We start from the raw sequence: 25,225 nt of genomic DNA on the forward strand, positions 1-25,225 counted from the left end.
TAATTTCATTTGGTGGCCCCTAGTTCTTACATTATGGGAACAAGTAAATAAATTTTCCTTATTCACTTTCTCCACACCACTCATGATTTTATAGACCTCTATCATATCCCCCTTAGTCTCCTCTTTTCCAAGTTGAAAAGTCCTAGCCTCTTTAATCTCTCCTCATATGGGACCCGTTCCAAACCCCTAATCATTTTAGTTGCTCTTTTCTGAACCTTTTCTAATGCCAGTATATCTTTTTTGAGATGAGGGGACCACATCTGTATACAATATTCAAGATGTGGGCGTACCATGGATTTATAAAAGGGCAATAAGATATTCTCTGTCTTATTCTCTATCCCCTTTTTAATGATTCCTAACATCCTGTTTGCTTTTTTGACTGCCGCTGCACACTGCATGGACATCTTCAGAGAACTATCCATGATGACTCAAAGATCTTTCTCCTGATTAGTTGTAGCTAAATTAGCCCCTATCATATTGTATGTATAGTTGGGGTTATTTCTTCCAATGTCCATTTATCCACATAAAATTTCATTTGCCATTTTATTGCCCAATCACTTAGTTTTGTGAGATCTTTTTGAAGTTCTTCACAGTCTGCTTTGGTCTTAACTATCTTGAGCAGTTTAGTATCATAGTTTAGCCTACATAAGAAAGAAAAACCTGCTGCAGTCCCATGTTAGCCGACTCAGGGGCTGTTTCATTGCTGTGTGGACTTCAGGGACAGGCTGGAGCCTGAGCTCTGGGACCCTCCTACCTTGCTGGGTCCTAGAACCCGGGCTCCAGCCTGAGCCCGGAAGTCTACATAGCAATGAAAGAGCACGGCAAGTTCAAGTCAGCTGGCATGGGCCAACCGTGGGTTTTTCTTTGCTGTATAGACGTACCCTTAGTGCTGCGTGTCCATATTGTTATATATCATTGTTTTGTATCATTTAAAAATCAGTTAAGACTTTTTTTAAGTAAACCTTGCCTATTGTGGTAGTAGTGTTGTATTGCACTTCATTAGTGTCATATAGTCACATTTTCCAAAGAGCCTGCTGACTTTGAGTGCCAGTGTCTTGTCGTCCAACTTGGGACAACTTGAACCTGATTTTCAGAGGTGCTGAGCATCAGCAATTCCTATGCACTTCAACTGGAGTTTGGAATTGCAGCACATCTCAAAAGCATGACCAGTTGCTCAGTTTGGACATCAGAATCAGAGGGCACTTTTCATTATACAGCATTGTATATAATAGTAGAATCTATAATAGTAGAATAAAAAAATTACAAAATGATATTTTGCATTGTTAGAGTCAGCAAAAACATGCTAATATGATACAACATTTTAATTTATTTTCTATTAAGTATACATTTATTAGTTATTCCTTATTTCTTTTCTGAAAGGCCATATTCAAAGATGACAGCTCACTCAGGACACATGCTGTCATCATTCTCTTGGTCCGGAAAAATGAACAGATTTCATGGCCTTCAAACCCAGTTTGTGGAGGAGCTACACTTTATGCTTCATAAAGAAATTTGATTCTGAAATTAAAAGGGATGGATGCAATTTTTTAAAAAATCTACTTCTCTCTATTTTTTGGTTCTTCATGTGTAAAATGACAGGTTTCAGAGTAACAGCCGTGTTAGTCTGTTTTTGCAAAAAGAAAAGGAGTACTTGTGGCACCTTAGAGACTAACCAATTTATTTGAGCATAAGCTTTCGTGAGCTACAGCTCACTTGTAAAATGTCACCCCAGATCCAGCCTGAAAGGTCGCCATAAAGGGAAGAAAGCCACAGGAGCCCTGGACCAAAAGGTTGAGGCAGTCTGCACACAGGGAGACCCTTTGGCAGTATTCGGAGGAGAAGGTGATCTTCTTCTCTCTCCAGGAAATGCAAGGGTCACGCTGCTCCAGTCAAGTGCCACCAAAAATTAGGGGAAATGTGGGGAATGTATTGCATTGAACTGTGGCCCTGGATTACAGCCTTTAGGGGCACCATTTCCTGAGTCACTGACTCAGCGGAAAGGAAGCTGGAAGAGAACATGTGTCATGCCTTTATTTTGAAATGTTAGGTGGGTCTCAAAAAACTTGTTTGTGGTGTGCTACTTTGTGACTTCCCCTATAAACACCAAAGGTCTGGCTTTGTCTCCATCTTATGCAAGATAAGGAGGGTTGGCACTACAGAATTTCCACATTCTCTCTATGTGGCCTTCCTTTTTACTGCCATAGTGCTGCTACTCCTTCTGTAGCAAGAGCAGAAAGGATCTATTTGCAGAAAACATATGGAGTTTTGTGTCTGATCCTGCACACCCTTACACAGTTCAGTCAGCCCACTGAAACTACTCCTGTGAGTATGGACAGCTCAACTGGTTAACAGTTTGCAAGATCAGGACCCTTCCCATGGTCTTATTCCAAATTACAAAGCTTATTGACATGAAGACTGTGGATGCCATTCTGAGGATGAAATGAAAACAACGATAATGAATCATTATCATACCATATTTACGGTCAGGCTTGACAAATCCCTGGCTGGGATTATTTAGTTGGGGATTAGGTCCTGATTTGAGCAGGGGGTTGGACTAGATGGCCTCCTGAGGTCCCTTCCAACCCGGAATATTCTATGATTCTGTGATCCACACCTGGTCTAGATGGGGGAGGGGATGATGTATTATAAAGGCTACAAAGGGAAAGTGATAAATAATATACCAGTAGTGGTCGTTCTAAACAATGCCTTTGGAAACAAAGGTTGGTTTTTTAAGAAGTATGGAGGGGTGCCATGTGATGGATGCAGACAGGGCCAACTCCAGACCACAGGTATCTCCAAAAGCAAAACTGTGATTGGCTAGGAGTTTCAGACTCTGTGGTGGAAACCCTAAATAGCCAGGGGATATGAGCTCAGAGGTTTATGGCTTTTCAGTGGAAGAGGTTTTATTTATTTTTTTTTATTGAGAATCAAATGTTTATAGCTGTCTTAACAGGAGAGAAAGTACACTTATTTAGCATTTGATATTCTAGAATCACTCTTCAGCTAGTGGAAAACATTATTAATATTTTAAATTTAACAGCTAGGTCAAAGCTGGAAAAAACCTTCCAAACACGGGTTACATTCCACATGGCTGTCTGTCAAAGATGCTATTTTAAGCTACGCAAACAGGACTGGGTTTCTAGGGCCCTGTCCACAATGTCTAAGGATATGATGATAGTATCTTTCCAGAAACACCTGTTTGATCATGGTTCTAGTTTAAGGTCCAAACTCAGTTTCCTTGGCCAATACAGATAGGGAGCAAGGATGAGATATGGAAGAAGTGACTTAAAAGTCATTGAAAGTAATTGGGATTGGTGCTTCCAGGTCCCTTACATGCTCTTGAAAATTGTACCTGAAGTTGAAAACAAAAATCTTTTGTTTTTTTTTGTTTCTTGCCATCAGCCCATTTTGAGTAGCACATATACCTCCTGCAAGTCAGTGCATTTCAGTGACACCCTTCTCACTGAAGGAAGCTGTAAAATCAGTTTGCATCTAGCAACTTGACAAGAGGTTTGCAAATGCTGAGGTCATTAGAAACCATGCATAAGCAAAATTCAGCATCTTATCGTGGGTATTATATATGCTTTTAGTTTAATTTCAACAAGTAACATGACATGAAATCTGAGTAATGATAGTTACCAGAGATGCACAGAATGCCTCTAAAATCAGTTAAGAGGCAAACTGTGACAAGTTGATTTCAGTGGCAATATTGCTTATGGGATCTGTCAAGGTTCCTTCCCCACTCTGAACTCTAGGGTACAGATGTGGGGACTTGCATGAAAACCCCCTAAGCTTATTTTTACCAGCTTAGGTTAAAACTTCCCCAAGGTACAAACTATTTTACCTTTTGCCCTTGGACTTTATTGCTGCCACCACCAAGCGTCCAACAAATATATAACAGGGAAAGAGCCCGCTTGGAAACGTCTTTCCCCCCAAAATACTCCCCAAACCCTACACCCCCTTTCCTGGAGAAGACTTGATAAAAATCCTCACCAATTTCCGTAGGTGAACACAGACCCAAACCCTTGGATCTTAAGAACAATGAAAAGGCAATTAGAATCATAGAATATCAGAGTTGGAAGGGACCTCAGGAGGTCATCTAGTCCAACCCCCTGCTCAAAGCAGGACCAATCCCCAATTTTTGGCCCAGATCCCTAAATGGCCCCCTCAAGGATTGAACTCACAACCCTAGGTTTAACAGGCCAATGCTCAAACCACTGAGCTATCCCTCCCCCTAGGTTCTTAAAAGAATTTTAATTGAAGAAACAGTAAAAGAATCACCTCTGTAAAATCAGGATGGTAAATACCTTACAGGGCAATCAGATTCAAAACATAAGAGAATCCCTCTAGGCACAACCTTAAGTTACAAAAAGACACAAAAACAGGAATATACATTCCATTCAGCACAGCTTATTTTATCAGCCATTTAAACAAAACAGAATCTAGTGCATATCTAGCTAGATTACTTATTACGTTCTAAGACTCCATTCCTTTTCTGTTCTCAGCAAAAGCATCACACAGACAGCGAGAACCTTTGTTTCTCCCCCCACCACCCCCGCCAGCTTTGAAAGTATCTTGTCTCCTCATTGGTCATTTTGGTCAGGTGCCAGCGAGGTTATCCTAGCTTCTTAACCCTTTACAGGGGAAAGCATTTTTCCTCTGGCCAGGTGGGATTTTAAAGGTGTTTACCCTTCCTTTTATATTTATGACACGATCTATGATCATTTTTGAACCTATTGTGTATTTGTTGAGAAGCAGGTCACAACATAGCCCAATGCCGCTCCTGCAGTTCCTTTCCTTTTGTCCTAGGATTATGACCAGTTGTTCCTCATTACTGTTTAATGGAAAATCTTATCTTTTAATAGGATGGTCGAGGAGAAAGGAGACAAAAAATCAGGGGAATAGAATGCACATGGAGGGAGGAGGAGAGATTACACAGGTAGGAGAAGAGATACAATGCATAATGATATATGAAAGGGGGTCAAGCGAAATCACAGAGCAGAGACAAAAGCAAAGCTTTTCCCCAGGTGGAACAGCTCTTTCTGCCCCCACACCTCTGATGGGCTCTTCTTTTTGCTATTGAAGTGCTGTCCTCTACTGTCTGCTCACAGCAGGGCAAACTGGTTGAAATTTGTTCCAGGAAAATTGCTTGTCATTTATCTAATAACATGCTGACACACAAACCTTATTTCCTAGTCCCAGTCACTGTGAACTTGGTCAAGCCTACAAAAGTTATTAACCCTGTCACAAGACTGCCAATTCCATTGGTGGGTGTAACAATGGTAAACTTTAAAAAAACAAACTTCTATAACATTTGCTTCTGCCACGATGACTACCTTGTGATTTTTCCTTTAAAATGTCACAGTTAACTCACTTTCCTACTCATTAGGCAGTACTGATAATCTGCTTTCTGGTCATTTGGTTTGGGAAGCTGTTCTAGCCACCCTCCCCACATTCCCCTTGAGTTGCAATAATGTCATAACACCAGTCTTCACACTTCCAATACAGCCTAACATAGTGTGTTATATCATTTGTTTCCATAAAGCAATGAGCGTTTAGCTTACACTGAGATACTGGCAAGGTAAAGAATTAACATACTGAGTATAAACACTGAGTAATCCTATTAGATAAAGCAGCAGGCCAGCTCTGCTGCATTATAGTGTCCTATCATCTGAAATCTATTGTCTAAATGCTTCAGAGAACAGAAGACTTTTCAGATAAAAACACGCCACATAAAACAATAGGGGAAGAGGTATAATCCTAGAATGAGAACCACAGTGTAGCAAGGCATAATTTGAGAGGCCCTGTGTCATAAATATAAAGGGAAGGGTAAACCCCTTTGAAATCCCTCCTGGCCAGGGGAAAGCTCCTCTCACCTGTAAAGGGTTAAGAAGCTAAAGGTAACCTCGCTGGCACCTGACCAAAATGACCAATGAGGAGACAAGATACTTTCAAAAGCTGGGAGGAGGGAGAGAAACAAAGGGTTTGTGTGTCTGTCTGTAGTCGTCTTGGCCGGGGACAGAACAGGAATGGAGTCTTAGAACTTTTAGTAAGTAATCTAGCTAGGTATGTGTTAGATTATGATTTCTTTAAATGGCTGAGAAAAGAATTGTGCTGAATAGAATAACTATTTCTGTCTGTGTATCTTTTTTGTAACTTAAGGTTTTGCCTAGAGGGGTTCTCTATGTTTTTGAATCTAATTACCCTGTAAGATATATACCATCCTGATTTTACAGGGGGGATTTCTTTATTTCTATTTACTTCTATTTTTTATTAAAAGTCTTCTTGTAAAACACTGAATGCTTTTTCATTGTTCTCAGATCCAAGGGTTTGGGTTTGTGGTCACCTATGCAAATTGGTGAGGCTTTTTATCCAACATTTCCCAGGAAAGGGGGGGTGCAAGTGTTGGGAGGATTGTTCATTGTTCTTAAGATCCAAGGGTCTGGGTCTGTAGTCACCTAGGCAAATTGGTGAGGCTTTTTACCAAACCTTGTCCAGGAAGTGGGGTGCAAGGTTTTGGGAAGTATTTTGGGGGGAAGGACGCGTCCAAACAGCTCTTCCCCAGTAACCAGTATTAGTTTGGTGGTGGTAGCGGCCTGTCCAAGGGGTAATATTTTGTACCTTGGGGAAGTTTTGACCTAAGCTGGTAAAGATAAGCTTAGGAGGTTTTTCATGCAGGTCCCCACATCTGTACCCTAGAGTTCAGAGTGGGGGAGGAACCTTGACATGGTGGCACAGTGGTGGGATTAACCTGAAATCATTTTGAGATCCAGTTGAGATTTTTTGAACTAGAAATACAGATTTTAAAAAGGAATTTTTAGGAAGTCCAGAAGGCAGCTTTGAAACTGAAAGCAGCTTGGTTTCTCTCTGCTTTGTGGCCAAGCAGAGACAAAAGGGGATTATCTTGTGAATTGCAGATTTTCTTTGCCTGGAGGCAGGGTACTTAACTCCTGCAGGGAAATTCACAGTCTTCCAACCCAGAGGTTTTTTTTTTTTTTTCTCTTTTCTTCCTAAAAGTAAATAGGGGGTGTGTGCTCTACCCATTTGCCTGGAGACAAAAGTGGCAGGGTTTTTTTTTAGGATTTTGATTTTTTTTTTTTTTTTTGTTTTACAAGGAGCACAGGTTTGAAAAGAAATTTTTTTCTTCTTTGGGCTGGGTAAGCAGGTTTCCAAGTAGTTGGAGGTTTTTTGCTTTAATTTGGGCCCAGAGCAGAGACAAGGGAATTGTCTTTTTCTGTAGGCTGACAATCACTATCAGAGAATAGGTATTCTATTCCAGCACAGCAAAATTTTACAGCCAAGTTTTGTTTGTTTATTTCTAAACCTCGGGTGTAAAGTTAGTTAAAAACAGAGAGGTTAGAATGGCCAAATCCTCAGCTCGACTACAGCTGGAATTAGCCAAATTTCAGGCTGAGGAAAAACAAAGGGAACATGAAAGACAGATAGAACTCATGCAGCTGAAGAAGGAACAAGAAAGGGAGGCAGAACAACACCAAGAGGCTGCCCACAAGAGGGAAATGGAGGCAAGGAAGCATGTGGAGGAGGAGAGGGAAAAAGAGAGGAAGCATGTGGAGGAGGAGAAGGAAAAAGAGAGGAAGCATGTGGAGGAGATGGAGAGGATAAAGGCCCAGCAGAATATACCAACAAACCCTAGCAATCCTTCTCCAGGTACCACTTCCCATCCCAGAAAGTTCCCCACCTACAAGGCAGGTGATGATACTGAGGCCTTCTTAGAAAACTTCGAAAGGGCCTGCCTTGGGTACAACATCTCTACTGACCAATACATGGTAGAGCTGAGGCCGCAGCTCAGTGGACCCTTAGCTGAGGTGGCAGCTGAAATGCCTAAAGAACACATGAACAAGTATGAACTGTTTAAATCCAAGGCGAGAGTCAGAATGGGGATAACACCCGAGCAGTCTCGTCGGAGGTTCAGAGCCCTAAGGTGGAAACCAGACATGTCATTTACCCGACATGCCTACCACATTGTAAAACATTGGGATGCCTGGATATCAGGAGCAAGTGTTGAATCTCCAGTAAATTTGCCCTTCCTAATGCAAATGGAACAATTCTTAGAGGGTGTTCCTGAGGAAATAGAAAGATACATCCTAGATGGGAAACCCAAAACTGTAATTGAGGCAGGAGAGATTGGAGCCAGATGGGTGGAGGTGGCAGAGAAGAAGAAAACTGGTCGCAGTTGGAGCGGAGACCAGAAGGGACCACCCCAGACCACACCCTATTACCGGGGGCCGCCCAAAGCCCCACCTACCTCCCAAAGAACCCTCCAGACCCCTTATCGTCCCACCACCCCGTTCTCCAGCAACCCTCCTCGCCCCAGTGACCCGTCAGCTGGACGATGTTTTAAGTGTAACGAGCTGGGGCATGTAAAGGCCAACTGCCCCAAGAACCCCAACAGATTACAGTTCATTGCACCGGAATCACACCAGAGGTCCACAGGCCCAGATACCTCCCAGATACCCTTGGAGCGGAGGGAAACTGTGAGTGTGGGTGGGAAGAAGGTCACCGCGTGGAGGGACACCGGAGCACAAGTGTCAGCTATCCATGCTTCCTTAGTGGACCCCAATTTAATCAACCCAGAGATCCAAGTGACGATTCAACCCTTCAAGTCCAACTCTTTCAATTTGCCTACAGCCAAGTTGCCTGTCCAGTACAAGGGCTGGTCAGGAATGTGGACTTTTGCAGTCTATGATGATTATCCCATCCCCATGCTGTTGGGGGAAGACTTGGCCAATCATGTGAAGCAGGCCAAGAGGGTGGGAATGGTCACCCGCAACCAGGCTAAACAAGCCGTGAGGCCTAGCTCTGTTCCGGAAACTTCTATCAGGACCCAGTCAGAGGTGATGGACCTGGACCCCAGGCCAATGTCTGCAACAGCAGTAGTGGATCCAGTCCCAGAGACCCAGACGGAACCAGTCCCAGAACCGGAACCAGCCGAACAACCAACACCAGACCCCGTGTCAGCACTGAATCCAGTACTTGCAACCTCAACACCAGAGGGCCCCACCGAACCTGAACTGGCAGCAGCCGATAACCCTACACAAGAGGCTCAGCCGGAGCCTGAATCCCAACATAGTACACCAGCGGAGAGCGGTTCACAGTCAACAGAAACAGCTCCATCCCCTATATCGCTTCCAGAGGGACCAAGCCTAGGTCCACAATCCCATGAGGAACTGATGTCTCCAGCATCAAGGGAACAGTTCCAGACCGAACAAGAAGCAGATGAAAGCCTCCAGAGAGCTTGGACGGCGGCACGGAGCAACCCACCGCCTCTCAGCTCTTCTAATCGATCCAGGTTTGTTGTAGAAAGAGGACTTTTATACAAGGAAACTCTTTCTGGGGGACACCAGGAAGACTGGCATCCTCAGAGACAGTTGGTAGTTCCAACTAAATACCGGGCCAAGCTCTTGAGCTTAGCCCATGATCACCCTAGTGGCCATGCTGGGGTGAACAGGACCAAAGACCGTTTGGGGGGGTCATTCCACTGGGAGGGAATGGGCAAGGATGTTTCTACCTATGTCCAGTCTTGTGAGGTGTGCCAAAGAGTGGGAAAACCCCAAGACCAGGTCAAAGCTCCTCTCCAGCCACTCCCCATCATTAAAGTTCCATTTCAGCGAGTAGCTGTGGATATTCTGGGTCCTTTTCCGAAAAAGACACCCAGAGGAAAGCAGTACATACTGACTTTCATGGATTTTGCCACCCGATGGCCGGAAGCAGTAGCTCTAAGCAACACCAGGGCTAAAAGTGTGTGCCAGGCACTAGCAGACATTTTTGCCAGGGTAGGTTGGCCCTCCGACATCCTCACAGATGCAGGGACTAGTTTCCTGGCAGGAACTATGAAAAACCTTTGGGAAGCTCATGGGGTAAATCACTTGGTTGCCACTCCTTACCATCATCAAACAAATGGCATGGTGGAGAAGTTTAATGGAACTTTGGGGGCCATGATACGTAAATTCGTAAATGAGCACTCCAATGATTGGGACCTAGTATTGCAGCAGTTGCTCTTTGCCTACAGAGCTGTACCACATCCCAGTTTAGGGTTTTCCCCATTTGAACTTGTATATGGCCGTGAGGTTAAGGGGCCATTGCAGTTGGTGAAGCAGCAATGGGAGGGATTTACACCTTCTCCAGGAACTAACATTCTGGACTTTGTAACCAACCTACAAAACACCCTCCGAACCTCTTTAGCCCTTGCTAGAGAAAACTTACAGGATGCTCAAAAAGAGCAAAAAGCCTGGTATGATAAACATGCCAGAGAGCGTTCCTTCAAAGTAGGAGACCAGGTCATGGTCTTAAAGGCACTCCAGGCCCATAAAATGGAAGCATCATGGGAAGGGCCATTCACGGTCCAGGAGCGCCTGGGAGCTGTTAATTATCTCATAGCATTCCCCACCTCCAACCGAAAGCCTAAGGTGTACCATATTAATTCTCTAAAGCCCTTTTATTCCAGAGAATTAAAGGTTTGTCAGTTTACAGCCCAGGGAGGAGACGACGCTGAGTGGCCTGAAGGTGTTTACTACGAAGGGAAATGTGCTGGTGGTGTGGAAGAGGTGAACCTCTCCATGACCCTTGGGCGTATGCAGCGACAGCAGATCCAGGAGCTGTGCACTAGCTACGCGCCAACGTTCTCAGCCACCCCAGGACTGACTGAACGGGCATACCACTCCATTGACACAGGTAATGCTCACCCAATTAGGGTCCAACCTTACCGGGTGTCTCCTCAAGCTAAAACTGCTATAGAACGGGAGATCCAGGATATGTTACAGATGGGTGTAATCCGCCCCTCTGAAAGTGCATGGGCATCTCCAGTGGTTCTAGTTCCCAAACCAGATGGGGAAATACGTTTTTGCGTGGACTACCGTAAGCTAAATGCTGTAACTCGCCCAGACAACTATCCCATGCCACGCACAGATGAACTATTAGAGAAACTGGGAAGGGCCCAGTTCATCTCTACCTTGGACTTAACCAAGGGGTACTGGCAGGTACCGCTAGATGAATCTGCCAAGGAAAGGTCAGCCTTCATCACACATCTCGGGCTGTATGAATTTAATGTACTCCCTTTCGGGCTGCGAAATGCACCCGCCACTTTCCAAAGACTTGTAGATGGTCTCCTAGCGGGATTAGGAGAATATGCAGTCGCCTACCTTGACGATGTGGCCATATTTTCGGATTCCTGGGCAGACCACCTGGAACATCTACAAAAAGTCCTTGAGCGCATAAGGGAGGCAGGACTAACTGTTAAGGCTAAGAAGTGTCAAATAGGCCTAAACAGAGTGACTTACCTTGGACACCAGGTGGGTCAAGGAACTATCAGCCCCCTACAGGCCAAAGTGGATGCTATCCAAAAGTGGCCTGTCCCAAAGTCAAAGAAACAGGTTCAATCCTTCTTAGGCTTGGCCGGTTATTACAGACGATTTGTACCGCACTACAGCCAAATCGCTGCCCCACTGACAGACCTAACCAAAAAGAAACAGCCAAATGCTGTTCAGTGGACCGGAAAGTGTCAGAAGGCCTTTAACAAGCTTAAAGCGACACTCATGTCTGACCCTGTACTAAGGGCCCCAGACTTTGACAAACCGTTCCTAGTAACCACAGATGCATCCGAGCGTGGTGTGGGAGCAGTTTTAATGCAGAAAGGACCTGATCAAGAATTCCACCCTGTAGTGTTTCTCAGCAAAAAACTGTCTGAGAGGGAAAGCAACTGGTCAGTCACTGAAAAAGAATGTTATGCCATTGTCTACGCTCTGGAAAAGCTACGCCCATATGTTTGGGGACGGCGTTTCCACCTGCAAACCGACCATGCTGCACTAAAGTGGCTTCACACCGTCAAAGAAACTAACAGAAAACTTCTTCGGTGGAGTTTAGCTCTCCAAGATTTTGATTTCGACATCCAACACATCTCAGGAGCTTCTAACAAAGTGGCTGATGCACTCTCCCGTGAAAGTTTCCCAGAATCAACTGGTTAAAATCGTCCTTGAGATGTGGAAAATATTGTTAGTCTTTATGTACTTGGTAGTATATTTAGAGATGCATGTGTCTTATTAACTCTGTTTTCCTAGAGCTCCAGGAAGAAATCCCAGCCAGTGTTTCACCCTAGCTGAGATTTGGGGGGCGTGTCATAAATATAAAGGGAAGGGTAAACCCCTTTGAAATCCCTCCTGGCCAGGGGAAAGCTCCTCTCACCTGTAAAGGGTTAAGAAGCTAAAGGTAACCTCGCTGGCACCTGACCAAAATGACCAATGAGGAGACAAGATACTTTCAAAAGCTGGGAGGAGGGAGAGAAACAAAGGGTTTGTGTGTCTGTCTGTAGTCGTCTTGGCCGGGGACAGAACAGGAATGGAGTCTTAGAACTTTTAGTAAGTAATCTAGCTAGGTATGTGTTAGATTATGATTTCTTTAAATGGCTGAGAAAAGAATTGTGCTGAATAGAATAACTATTTCTGTCTGTGTATCTTTTTTGTAACTTAAGGTTTTGCCTAGAGGGGTTCTCTATGTTTTTGAATCTAATTACCCTGTAAGATATATACCATCCTGATTTTACAGGGGGGATTTCTTTATTTCTATTTACTTCTATTTTTTATTAAAAGTCTTCTTGTAAAACACTGAATGCTTTTTCATTGTTCTCAGATCCAAGGGTTTGGGTTTGTGGTCACCTATGCAAATTGGTGAGGCTTTTTATCCAACATTTCCCAGGAAAGGGGGGGTGCAAGTGTTGGGAGGATTGTTCATTGTTCTTAAGATCCAAGGGTCTGGGTCTGTAGTCACCTAGGCAAATTGGTGAGGCTTTTTACCAAACCTTGTCCAGGAAGTGGGGTGCAAGGTTTTGGGAAGTATTTTGGGGGGAAGGACGCGTCCAAACAGCTCTTCCCCAGTAACCAGTATTAGTTTGGTGGTGGTAGCGGCCTGTCCAAGGGGTAATATTTTGTACCTTGGGGAAGTTTTGACCTAAGCTGGTAAAGATAAGCTTAGGAGGTTTTTCATGCAGGTCCCCACATCTGTACCCTAGAGTTCAGAGTGGGGGAGGAACCTTGACACCCTGCCACCCAGCAGAATCTACAGCCCAGAGTCAGGCAGCCAGGCTCCCTATACAATGCGTGGGGAGAGTAGGGTGCCTGAAAAAGGGACACACAGAAGCCAGCATTGAGTCGGGAGCTGACTAAGCTAGCCAGTAAGAAATGTTGAGGAGATGGGTATGGTCTAAACTCTGCCATTCAAAAGGGACTTGGGTGCCTAAGTCTGAGTCAGGGAGAAGTGCCTATGTCTGCTCAGGATTCACAGCCCTTTCTCACAAAAAACGGAGAAGGAGCCTACTCTTATCCCTTAGTGGTCAGAACACTCATCCAGGATGTGGGAGAACCAGGTTAAAATCTCTCCTCTGCCTCATGGGAAGAAGGAACTTGAACCCATGTCTTCTACCTCGCGGGTGAGTACCCTGATCTCTAGGCTATGGGGTAGTCTATGATAAGGGTCCCTCAATCAAGCTGTTCAACTTCGTATGAAGTAGATAAACAGTCACTGGATCAGAGACTGGACCCTCAGTCTCCCACTTCCTAGGTGAATCCCCTAACCACCAAGCTATAGAGGAATTCTCACACTCTCACTCTGGCCCAATGACTATTTAAGTATTTCAAATACTAGGGCTTAGGTGTGCACACTGTAACAAGCAAGATTTAGTTGGCTTTGTGCATGCCCACTACTAGAAATGTATGCATTTAAGAGACTTTATCAGTGGATGTGTAGTGCTTAGGGATTTTAGACACCTACAGGGTTAAGCTGCAGCTGAGGACCTAAATGTTGGACTTAGGTGTCTAAATCAATAGTTAGGCACTTAAATTCCTTTGTGGATCTAGCCCTTAGTGCCTAGAAGTAGAACAGATCCATATTAAGGCATCTAAAGAAGAGCTTGATACTGCTCCTCCTGAAGCCAGTAGCAAAACTCTCATTGATTTCAGTGCTGTAAGATTGGACCCAAGGTGGTCTGTTTTTAAAGATGCTAGGCACCCACTGCTCCTACTCAAGTCGACAGCAGAGAAAGGGTAAAAATATTATTAACACTTAAAATTTGTATATGGTATAGTGCATTGGAAAGTTACCTTATTCATCTCTGCATCTTCCTGAAAACCATTCTTATGACATAGGTACCCTTTAGAGATCCATTTTTTTATTCTGAGTAAGAGATAAAGCAAAGATTTTGGAGTTGGCACTAGGTTGAAGGGTACAGGAAGAGTTCTCCCCTCTTCAAAGTAGGAAAACCAGAGTTTAGCCCTAGCAAACTTCCATTCCACATCAGCATCATCCTGTAAGACAGAAATATGACTATCAAAACAATGCTAACAATGTCTTCATTATTAAAATTACCCTAGCCAATGGCATTTGTGTTTTGAACAAGAATGGATGACATGAATACCAAGCAGATCCAATTACTATTTTTACCTATGAAGAAATGAAACATTAATTATGCAAATTGTTTGTTAATCTGAGAAAAGCAAAGGGATGGACCTAGGAAAAGGTAAATGTAGTTTGACTATCAGCTCCTTCATAGTGAGTGCTATTAGTCTGTAAAAAGTGTCTATCCATTGACACTTTTCGAAATTAGACTGGAGAAAAGGAAAGGCCTCAAGTCAGCAAAGCACATAAGCATATGCTTAACTTTAAGCTTGATGTTGATTTTTAAACACATGCATAAGTGCTTCATTGAATAGGGATGGCTTTAAGCACATGCTTAAAATAGAGCATGAGACATTAAACTGACCATTTGTAGGAGTATTCTATGGCACTTTTTCTAAGATTAACCACATTTTCCTGCTTAATTTCCAATTTGCTTCCATTATGGTACATTCTGTCTAAATTTTGTTTGCAGTTTCAGTTGGATGCAGCATCCTTTCTTACTTTTTTCCCTATAAACAGCTGCTGAGTTCTGTCCCAGAGATAAGCGCATTTCAGTGGTCAGTGAAGTGGCTGCTCTGTATCCCTTAACTATATTTTGCAGGCATGTGGTTTAAGACTAAGTGAATATCTGTAAAATGCGATGGGATCACTGAATAAAGTGTGTTACACACTGGGTGCCATTAAAAATTAAACATTTACCACAGTATAGTGTCAATTCTTACTGGTGACATATTCTAAATATAAGAAACACTATAGGAAAGTCAGTTGTGAAATAGACTTTTTTGTTCACTTCTGGGTGGCATACACTGTTAGCGTAAAAGAGTAACAGTAAAACACAAAACATAATTAGACAACAATAATGTAAGTCAAACCCTACAGTTCCACTTAGTACTCACACCAGCAGAAACACCGCTGAATTCAAAGTGTTTTGCTTGTGCAAGGACTCAAGGATTTGATATTATTCTCCTCTTGAGTGCAGCAGATGAGCATTGCCAGTGATCATACACAAAGACTCTGGCACTGGGCTAAGTTATTTTAAGGCATACATCTCTGCCCCTTCCTTCATCATTTTATACACAGGTCAATTTTTAAGACTAGATATGGTTTAAAGATCTCACTACCTGCACTTTTTGGATAAAATTAAATTGCTCCATTTTCTTTATCCTTTCCTTTTGTTTTATTCTTGATGTTTGGTTTGTGGCATGGCTGGAGACTGTAGAATGTCATAAGGCCCTCCCAAGCGCTTTCAATATGACCCGTAAGGAAAGAGAGATATTTCCAGAGGTGAAAGTAAGCTGGTATGGTCCGGTACGGCGTACCGGCAAGAGCCAGTAATTACTTACTAAATTTTCATTGTAAATGTTCCCCATGTGACTAAGTTTCTGCCTCTGGGCATGCATACTGCAGCTGCACTCTAGGCACCTGGGTGCCCTCTAATGCCGAAGCCTCAGTGTGATTCACAAACCAGGAGAAGATAGGCAGAGAAAGTCTATCTGGCCTATGGGGCCTGATCAGAGCACACCTAACTCCACACTAAATGGCCAGGATGGAGAAGGTCTACCTCCTTTGTAACTTTTAGTCCCGCATTAGGGTACTCACTCAGGGTGTGAAGACCCTGATTCAATTCCCCTCTGTGACTGATGGGGCAAAAGATTGGAAAAGGGGTCCCCAATTCTCAGCTGAGTGTCCTAGCTACTGGACTATGGGATGCTCTGATGTTGGACTCTCTCAATCTCTCCAAATGAAGTTGTTCCACTTTAATTAAAATATTAATTGGGACAAAGAAAGAGTGCGAGTCACTTTATTGTGAGAAGTTATTCTTAAAAATTTATAAGATGATCTGGCCATTTATTTCCCACAACACCCAAAAGTTTGTGTGGATTTTTACCAGCTTATTACATTGAAGATTCTGTTCAGTAGAGAAAAAAGCAGAGTTGCTGACAAATTAAAATGATGTATTGGATTTGCCTATAGGTTGGATGCATATGAATAAGGATTCTATTCTAACAGAAAAAATAGGGGCACCACTCAAATAATAATTTCAAATTAGAGATGGAAAAGACTTGCAAGATCAGCTAATGCATCGCTTTCTAGCACTGTTCTATAGTATTTTTTTAGGACGTTGTCCAGTCTAGTTCTTACTGCTCCAAGCATTGGAGTTACATCGCTTTCAGCTACTTTCAGTTTCACCACCAACAATTTGGAAGGAATGTATGGTGTTTATCTAAGCCAAAAATAACTCCAGGTTGTTTCTCTGGAACAAAAAGATATTTATATGTAGAAAATAAGAGTTTGTCATAATGTGCATTTTCTTATACACTAAACCTCAAGGAGCTATAACCAGTCACATATAATTATAAAATAAAGTTTTACCTCAATCTCCTGGAAAGAGCTGTTGATCATTGCAATTAGCATGTTCAATAAAACAATGACCATAGTAACATTATAGACTCCATAAAGGACATAACCAATATTCTCAATAAATTTGTGTTTATAATTAATGACAACTGATTTCACTTCTGAAAGTCCGAATATAGCCCAGAACAATGTCTTAAAGCTTTCTTCAACTCTGAAAGGAAAAACAGAACATGGTCATATCCTCCTGAAAAAGATTTATAAAAACTGTTTTCATAAACAAGTCACAGCTCTTTACCTACCATATACACGTCTCCTGAATGAAACTGTAGAAGTCTGATCTTATTGATATTATCCATCATACACTTAATGTAATAAGCACTCCCATTAGAAACTGCTTCGTAATAACAAAGTTTAAATTTTAAGGCATAAACGATAAAGCCAACTAATTTAGCAGCAGGCAGGAGAGAGGAGGAGAGCAAAGAACCAGGGGTTGCAGTGCACAGGAGGAGAGACATTCATTCACTGGATCTACCTTAGAAGGGAGTTTAATACAAAGGGACATGATAAAAGTATATAAAATAATGAATGGTACAGAGAAGGTAGACTGGGAACTTCCATTTTCCTATCTCCTAATACAAGAACATGGGGACTGTCAATGAAATTAAAAACTGATAAAAAGAAATAAGTTTTCACACACATTTGATTAAACTGTGAAACTCACTGACACAGGAAGTTTTTGTGGCCAAGAATTTAAGATTAAAAATGGAATTGATGTTTTATATGGAGATCAAGAATATCCAGAGTTATAATTAAATAACAAACATTTTGGAAGGGATATTAAACCTCACATTTCAGGGTTTAAGCAAATCTCTAACTATTAAACATCAGGATCAGACCTCTTGGGGAGGGGAGGGCAGGATCAGATTATCCCACATCTACCTACAGAGCAGTTCTTACACCTCCCTCTGAAGCAGCTGGTTTTGACCACTACTGGGGACAGAATACTGGATTGAATGGAACTTGAATCTGATCCAATCTGGCAATTGCTATGTTCCTACATCTTCCTCCGCTGTGGGTAATGGTTCTCTTCTGTGCTGAAATTTCCTTTGAAAAAAATGAAACTGGTGCACAGCTGGCATATGCAGCCTACTAGGGCACATGTGATGTGTTGGCCCAAATTTCTAATGTTAGTTTAAGCAGCTGCACCTCATGGAGAAGCCTCTGGGCCAAACCAGTGGTGACATAAGTAACATGTATGTAAATTGGTATCAATGACAAAGCAGCACAACTTGCACTGATTTGGCATTCATTGGGTCTGCAAAATGAGAGTGACTTATAGGCAGAAGGGTAGGAGGGTAACTGTAGAAAAAATAGCAACTACCATTAGCATGGCAAAGGTAGCCTCTACCTTAACTTACACCAGCACCATTCCCAGCACAGCTCTCTTGGGATCAGGTTTAAACCTGATGTAAACATGCCACGTCTTGTGCTGAACCCTGTCTATTTTATTCAGCCGAGTATTGATCATTATTTATATTGTGGTAGCATCTACCATCCCCTATCACGGATCAGGCTTGGATCATTGTTCTAGGTGCCCTTTGTAACAAAGAGATGGCCCTTGCCCCAGAAAGCATACAATCTAAGTCCAATTTATGTTCAATGGAGTCACTCCAGATATGCCCCAGTGTAACTGGGATAAAAATCTTATCCTTGATTTCAATTATATCTTAGTGGCACCAGGACTACAGAGAAAGTTACCACTCACTACAAGAGCAAGAGATTTAATAAAAGATGGGAATCTTATACCACACATTATGACACTTAGTACATTAATGCATTCTGTTCAAGTAGCTCTCCTTCTACAAAATGATGTGCAATTGTTAACATTTAAACAGGAGTAATACTTACGTTGTGAATGCTTCATTTTGTTTGGCCCCACGGTAGTAGGAATAGAGATTAAACATTCCTATCATGAAGGCCACAAACACCATGATAAATATTACCATGAACTTGAAGATGTCTTTCACAGTTCTGCCAAGTGATATCTGTAGAGGTCCAAAGCTTTCATTGGCTGGGAGAATGTAGGCTATTCTGGAGAAACTTAAAACAACAGCAATTGCGTACAGGCCTTCAGATATGATTTGTGGATCAGATGGATCCCAGTTTATTCTTGCTAGAAATAAAAGATGAGAGTTTCTTGTAACTGGGCTGAAGTATACTTTAGGCTATTCATGGGATTATGCTCTTTTGGTTAGAAAAGAAAGAGTGGCCCAGATCCTTTGCTAGTGTAACCTGGCACTGAAATCAATAGAGGTATGCAGCTCGGGTGCTGGCTCGCTCTTTAGTTTTTCTTTTACCGTATTTTGAAAATGAAATGCAATGCAGCCACTTACAAAGAGAGAGGCCAATTTTCAGACTTGGGTGCCGAAATGAGGGCACCTGATTATGCACCTAAAATATACACATATAGTGCCTCCTTTGAGTGAAATCACTGATCGCTCTCACGACTCAGCTTCTTGGTAGCATGGGCCCCTACCTGCCAATGTGAGTGCCCAAACTGAGTCCACAGCAATGAATTTTTAATGTGCTCAGCAAACTCCTTGCATGAAGATCCTTCCATCAACCAAGGCTAGAGAAAGAAACATGCTTTCTCAAGTCTAACACAGAAATGGGCTAGTTGCCCCAACATCTAATGCCCCTGAACAACAACATTTCAAAACATCATTATATATAACACAGAAAATGATGTTCCTGTCCCAGAAACTCAGTGGAGAGCTAACATTTACGCACCACAACAAATAAATGAATGACTCACTGTGTGAGCTTAGACATGGAATGGACTCATTTAGATTATGTACATTTGCTTGTGAACAGGACCTTTTTTAGATGTAGTTCATTTCTTGTAATTACATATCTGTTCAGCAAATTGCTGAGCTCCCCCTGGGGATTTCATTGCATTTTGCATTCTAAAACCAAGAGGTTGGACCCCTACTTTAAGTGCAAAATGGAATGCAACCTTAACTATGAAATCACAACCGGTGCCTCTATAATACTAATGTCAATTGAAGCTCCACTAATACAGTTCTATAGCATGGACTAGAGAGAAGAATTTTGCTTGGCAACCTTAGAAATCCAGTGCAACTTAAACACTGGTCCCTGTTTATAAAGGCAATAGTTTGCTGTAATTTATAATTGAATTCATGTTTAACTAGCTGTTTTTAATAATTTCCCACAGATGGAATTTTTAATCCATGTTCATACTTCAAAAATGTATTTGTAGTGCTCTATAGCACATATATTCATCATACTGCTTTTATACATCCTGGGTAATGAAGCCAGGCAACCTGCTATGTATCAGCAGAAGTGTGTTCGAGATACTGGTATAAACAAACATAACACCGAATGTAATGAAGAGAGTAAAAAATAAAGTTGGGTGAAAAATTAATCCAATCTGATTGAGAGACTACATAAAGAATTAGAAATGTATTAACATAGAAACAATTCTTCTTCGTCCTATATTTAAGTCTGAATTCTGTGAATTCAACTCACCCAATGTGTAGTAACTTATGTTGGAATCCAATGTTGCAGTTGTAAAGTTCTTCACATTAGTAATTGCATCAAAAATGACCTGGGCTCTGGAAGCATGCCAAAATGCCATAAATCTTGCAATGAATGATGCTGCAAAAATGGCTAACATACCAAAATCAAGCATATTCCATAACTCAAACAGATATTCCTTGGGCCCTTGAGACCAAATTTCTTTACATTCAGCCCATATCATGCCTGCGTAAGAGAGAAGAGAGAATATACTTCATTAATTTTTAACTTCATATTAATCCTCTTTAATATTATATTATGAATAGGATGTGATCTTGGAAGCAGTCAAACTGGAAAGCATTTCTGCTTATAGATTCTGAATTCCTTTTTGATGTGCAAATCATACTCTTCAACAGAGAATGAAGGAAAATTAATTGTCTCTCCCATTCCAACAGGAGGGCTAATTCTTTTCTCATGACAGTTTTATATTGGTGTATCTCCACTGACTTCCTATGAATTTACCTCAGTGTAAGGGACAAAAGACTGTTTACATTACTCACAGTATTTCACTGACTTCAGTTGATAATGGGACTCCTCACAGGTGAAATTCACCTCTGTACAGAGAACAAGCACAAAGCCTGTGCTTCATTTAAATCACACATAAGCCCCACCTAGTTTGAGGGCTTACGTGGGACTTAAGCAATGCATGGGCCTTGTGCTTGCTTTATGGATTTTCTCTCATGTGAGTAAATCAAAGCTGCTTTAAAACACTAACCCATACAAAAATGGTTGACAAGTATAATTTCGGTAAGTTCTACGGACTGTGTTATGTGTTATGCAGGAGATCAGACAAGATGATCACAATTATGCTAAATTCTAATGAGTGTTGGCTTCTCATTATTCTTCTCAGTACGAACAATAAACTTCCTGTGAGAAGCAACATCAGCATTACAGACATTTGCTGGTCATTATAAATACCAGATGACCTACAGTAGATCAGCACAGTAGCACATGAAGCTAATGTGACATTTTATCAATTCCCTCTGCTCGACCATCTGAAAAGTAATTGAAGGAAGCTGTTTTTCCTTGGATAAAGTAAAATGAAAGATATGCTGCCTTTTATATCTTTATCAAGGGCTGTGAGGATATGTCAGCAAAATCTCTTTTTTCTAGCTGTTTGAAAGGTAAATTAAAAATTTATTAATAAAAACATGTCATGGGAAAACTACTGTGTGTTTCAGATGCGACACTCAAATCCACTTTACACATTAGTGTGTGGGGATCTAATAGCAGAATGGGCCTGATCCAGTGTTCCTTAAAGTGATTTGTGTTGTTATATGGGCTCAGTTCAACAAATTCTTATTAATGTGAGTAGCCCCTTCTCATGCATGTAATATTATTATTCTTACATACTGATTTTTGTCTGTATATCCCAAAGTAGTGTACAAAGGATAGTATCATTATCCCCATTTTACAGAGGGAGAAAACAGAGGCACAGAGCAATGAAGTGCTTTGTCCAAGGTTCAACAGCAGGCCAGTTGCAGAACCAGGAATAGAAGCTGTGTTCTCATTAACCGCCTGTTGGACACCTCTTGTCTTCCATGAGACTGCCTGCATAAGTAATGACTAGTCATATGAGTAAGGAGCAGGCTTAATATTTCCGAAATAAAATAAGGGAAAGTTTGTATTTGTTCATTTACCCAAAAGCCATCAAATAATATTAAGGTACCATAGCATTCAATCTGTCAGTATACTGCATTCTTTTTCATTACTGTATCATTTTAAAGGTAAGAAGAAAATACCCTCTGTTATAGCTATGAAATAGCCTTGTAGGTTTCTGGAGAGAGTTGATAACACAAGCTACAATCATTTTACCAATGATATATTATATCTATCAAATTATATGAAATTTTGTGTAGGACGTTTTCCTTATTTTTCAGTTAGTGTCAATTAAAACCTCACCCAGAGTAACTGTTTAAAATACAATATATGTGACATCCATATAAGATCATGGCAGTAACTCATTTTTGATAAACAGTTACTTGTATTATATTTTAGGCACCACAATGAAGTATTATACAATCATTTCACACAGTTTTGCTCCTAAATCAGATTACAATATATAGATTTTATTAATACAATTAAAGTTCTTAGACTGAATAATTTATTTATTCATTTATTACTACATGAAATATAAGTGCTAAATAATTTACAGGTTATACTACTATATTCATTTATTTGGTTAAATATTATAAAGTAAGGAGATTATTAATGCTTTTTAGGACTATAGAAATGACAATATATGGTATGTTTCAGAGTAGCAGCCGTGTTGGTCTGTATCCGCAAAAAGAAAAGGATTACTTGTGGCACTTTAGAGACTAACAAATTTATTTGAGCATAAGCTTTCGTGAGCTACTGCTCACTTCATCGGATGCATGCAGTGGAAAATACAATAGGGGGATTTTATATACACAGAGAACATGAAACAATGGGTGTTACCATACAGACTGTAATGAGAGCGATCAGGTAAGGTGAGCTATTACCAGCAGGAAAAAAAAGAAAAAAACCCTCCAACATCAAAAACCCTTTTGTAGTGATAATCAAGGTGGGCCATTTCCAGCAGTTGACAAGAATGTGTGAGGAACAGTAGGGGGGAAAAATAAACATTGGGAAATAGTTTTACTTTGTGTAATGACACATCCACTCCCAGTCTTTATTCAAGCCTAATTTAATGGTGTCCAGTTTGCAAATTAATTCCAATTCAGCAGTTTCTCATTGGAGTCTGTTTTTGAAGGGTTTTTTTGTTGTTGTAATATTGCGACTTTTAGGTCTGTAATCAAGTGACCAGAGAGATTGAAGTGTTCTCTGACTGGTTTTTGAATATTATAATTCTTGACATCTGATATATGTGATATATGCCATCAAATGTGCCAGCAATGCCCCTCTTCCATGTACATTGGCCAAACAGGACAGTCTCTACGTAAAAGAATAAATGGACACAAATCAGACGTCAAGGATAATAACCTGACTGTCTCATTTTGTGGTCTTAATTAGTATTCCTTCATTTTAAATCTTTTCAGCATTTGTATACTATTCAGCATTTGTGTACATGTTTACAGTATGAGATTTCAAGTGTAGATAAGCTACTTATTTACAACAGAATATTTCAAGTGTGGATAGACTACATGTTGACCAGATAGACCACTATGAAGAGGAGATTTGAAAGTGGTGCAAGCAGGAGACAGTGAAACAACTGAAAAAAGAACAGGAGTACTTGTGGCACCTTAGAGACTAACAATTTATTAGAGCATAAGCTTTCGTGGCTACAGCCCACTTCATCGGATGCATAGAACGGAACATATAGTAAGAAGATATATACACACATACAGATAAGTTGGAAGTTACCATACAAACTGTGAGAGGCTAATTAGTTAAGATGAGCTATTCTCAGCAGGAGTAAAAACTTTTGTAGTGATAATCAAGATGGCCCATTTAGGCAGTTGACAAGAAGGTGTGAGGATACTTAACTTAAGGAAATAGATTCAATATGTGTAATGACCCAGCCACTCCCAGTCTCTATTCAAACCCAAGTTAATGGTATCTAGTTTGCATATTAATTCAAGCTCAGCAGTTTCTCCTTGGAGTCTGTTTTTGAAGCTTTTCTGTTGCAAAATTGCCACCCTTAAATCTTTTACTGAGTGGCCAGAGAGGTTGAAGTGTTCACCTACCGGTTTTTGAATGTTAAGATTCCTGATGTCAGATTTGTGTCTATTTATTCTTTTGCATAGAGACTGTCTGGTTTGGCCAATGTACATGGCAGAGGGGCATTGCTGGCACATGATGGCATATATCACATTGGTAGATGTGCAGGTGAACGAGGCCCTGCTGGCATGGCTAATGTGATTAGGTCCTATGATGGTGTCAATTGAATAAATATGTGGACAGAGTTGTCATCTGGTTTTGTTGCAAGGATAGGTTCCTGGGTTAGTGTTTTTGTTGTGTGGTGTGTGGTTGCTGGTGAGTATTTGCTTCAGGTTGGGGGGCTGTCTGTAAGCGAGGACTGGTCTGTCTCCCAAGATCTGTGAGAGTGAGGGATCATTTTTCAGGATAGATTGTAAATCTTTGATGATGTGCTGGAGAGGTTTTAGTTGGGGGCTGAAGGTGACAGCTAGTGGCATTCTGTTATTTTCTTTGTTGGGCCTGTCCTGTAGTAGGTGACTTCTGCGTACTCTTCTGGCTCTGCCAATCTGTTTTTTCACTTCAGCAGGTGGGTATTGTACTTTTGAGAATGCTTGATAAAGATCTTGTAGTGTTTGCCTCTGTCTGAGGGATTGGAGCAAATGTGGTTGTATCTTAGAGCTTGGCTGTAGACAATGGATCGTGTGGTGTGTCCTGGATGGAAGAGGGAGGCATGTAGGTAAGTATAGCGGTCAGTAGGTTTCCGGTATAGGGTGGTGTTTATGTGACCATCGCTTATTAGCACAGTAGTGTCCAGGAAATGGACTGCTTGTGTGGATTGGTCTAGGCTAAGTGAACTGAATGAAGCAGCAGCTAAGAGCTCAAAGCCAATAACTTAATTTCTCAGACCACTGGGAAACACACCTTACCCAACAAACAATGCTACAGATAATGAAAACTCTGCAACTGCAACAGATGATATTTCAATGCCAATACCTGAACACGAGGACAGTAGTCAAGAAGATGTGCCAACAGTAACAGATGCAGCGGAAGATGCTGTGTAAGATCAAGAAACTCAACAGCAACAGGAAGATGTAAATCTTACGCAGCAAGAGTAATTCATGAGTACTACAGGTTTGACTGTGACTGACACTGGAATTATTGACAAGAGCAATGCTGCCCAAATGCAATCTTTTCTTCAAATTCGTTGTTTTGAAATTCCAAGTAACATTCCACAAGATGCTGATAA

At 41.4% G+C, this 25,225-nt stretch overlaps 1 protein-coding gene across 2 annotated transcripts in view; it reads right to left on the reverse strand.

The window, feature by feature from the left end:
• The window catches only part of TRPC6 (transient receptor potential cation channel subfamily C member 6), a 190,835-nt gene that overhangs the window by 15,659 nt on the left and 149,951 nt on the right, over positions 1-25,225 (reverse strand). The window contains exons 6-10 of one of the 2 annotated variants that reach the window (XM_073338002.1): positions 20,311-20,544; positions 18,670-18,934; positions 16,777-16,972; positions 14,109-14,312; positions 4,282-4,357 (exon numbers count right to left, since the gene is read on the reverse strand). In XM_073338002.1, coding sequence (XP_073194103.1) covers positions 4,292-4,357; positions 14,109-14,312; positions 16,777-16,972; positions 18,670-18,934; positions 20,311-20,544 — 965 coding nt within the window. In that variant the 3' untranslated portion in view covers positions 4,282-4,291. The remainder of the gene's footprint in view (positions 1-4,281; positions 4,358-14,108; positions 14,313-16,776; positions 16,973-18,669; positions 18,935-20,310; positions 20,545-25,225) is intronic. The other variant, XM_073337992.1, reaches the window with a different exon arrangement.

This window comes from Lepidochelys kempii, chromosome 1 (assembly GCF_965140285.1).
Source record: "Lepidochelys kempii isolate rLepKem1 chromosome 1, rLepKem1.hap1, whole genome shotgun sequence".
Lineage (NCBI taxonomy): Eukaryota > Metazoa > Chordata > Testudines > Cheloniidae > Lepidochelys > Lepidochelys kempii.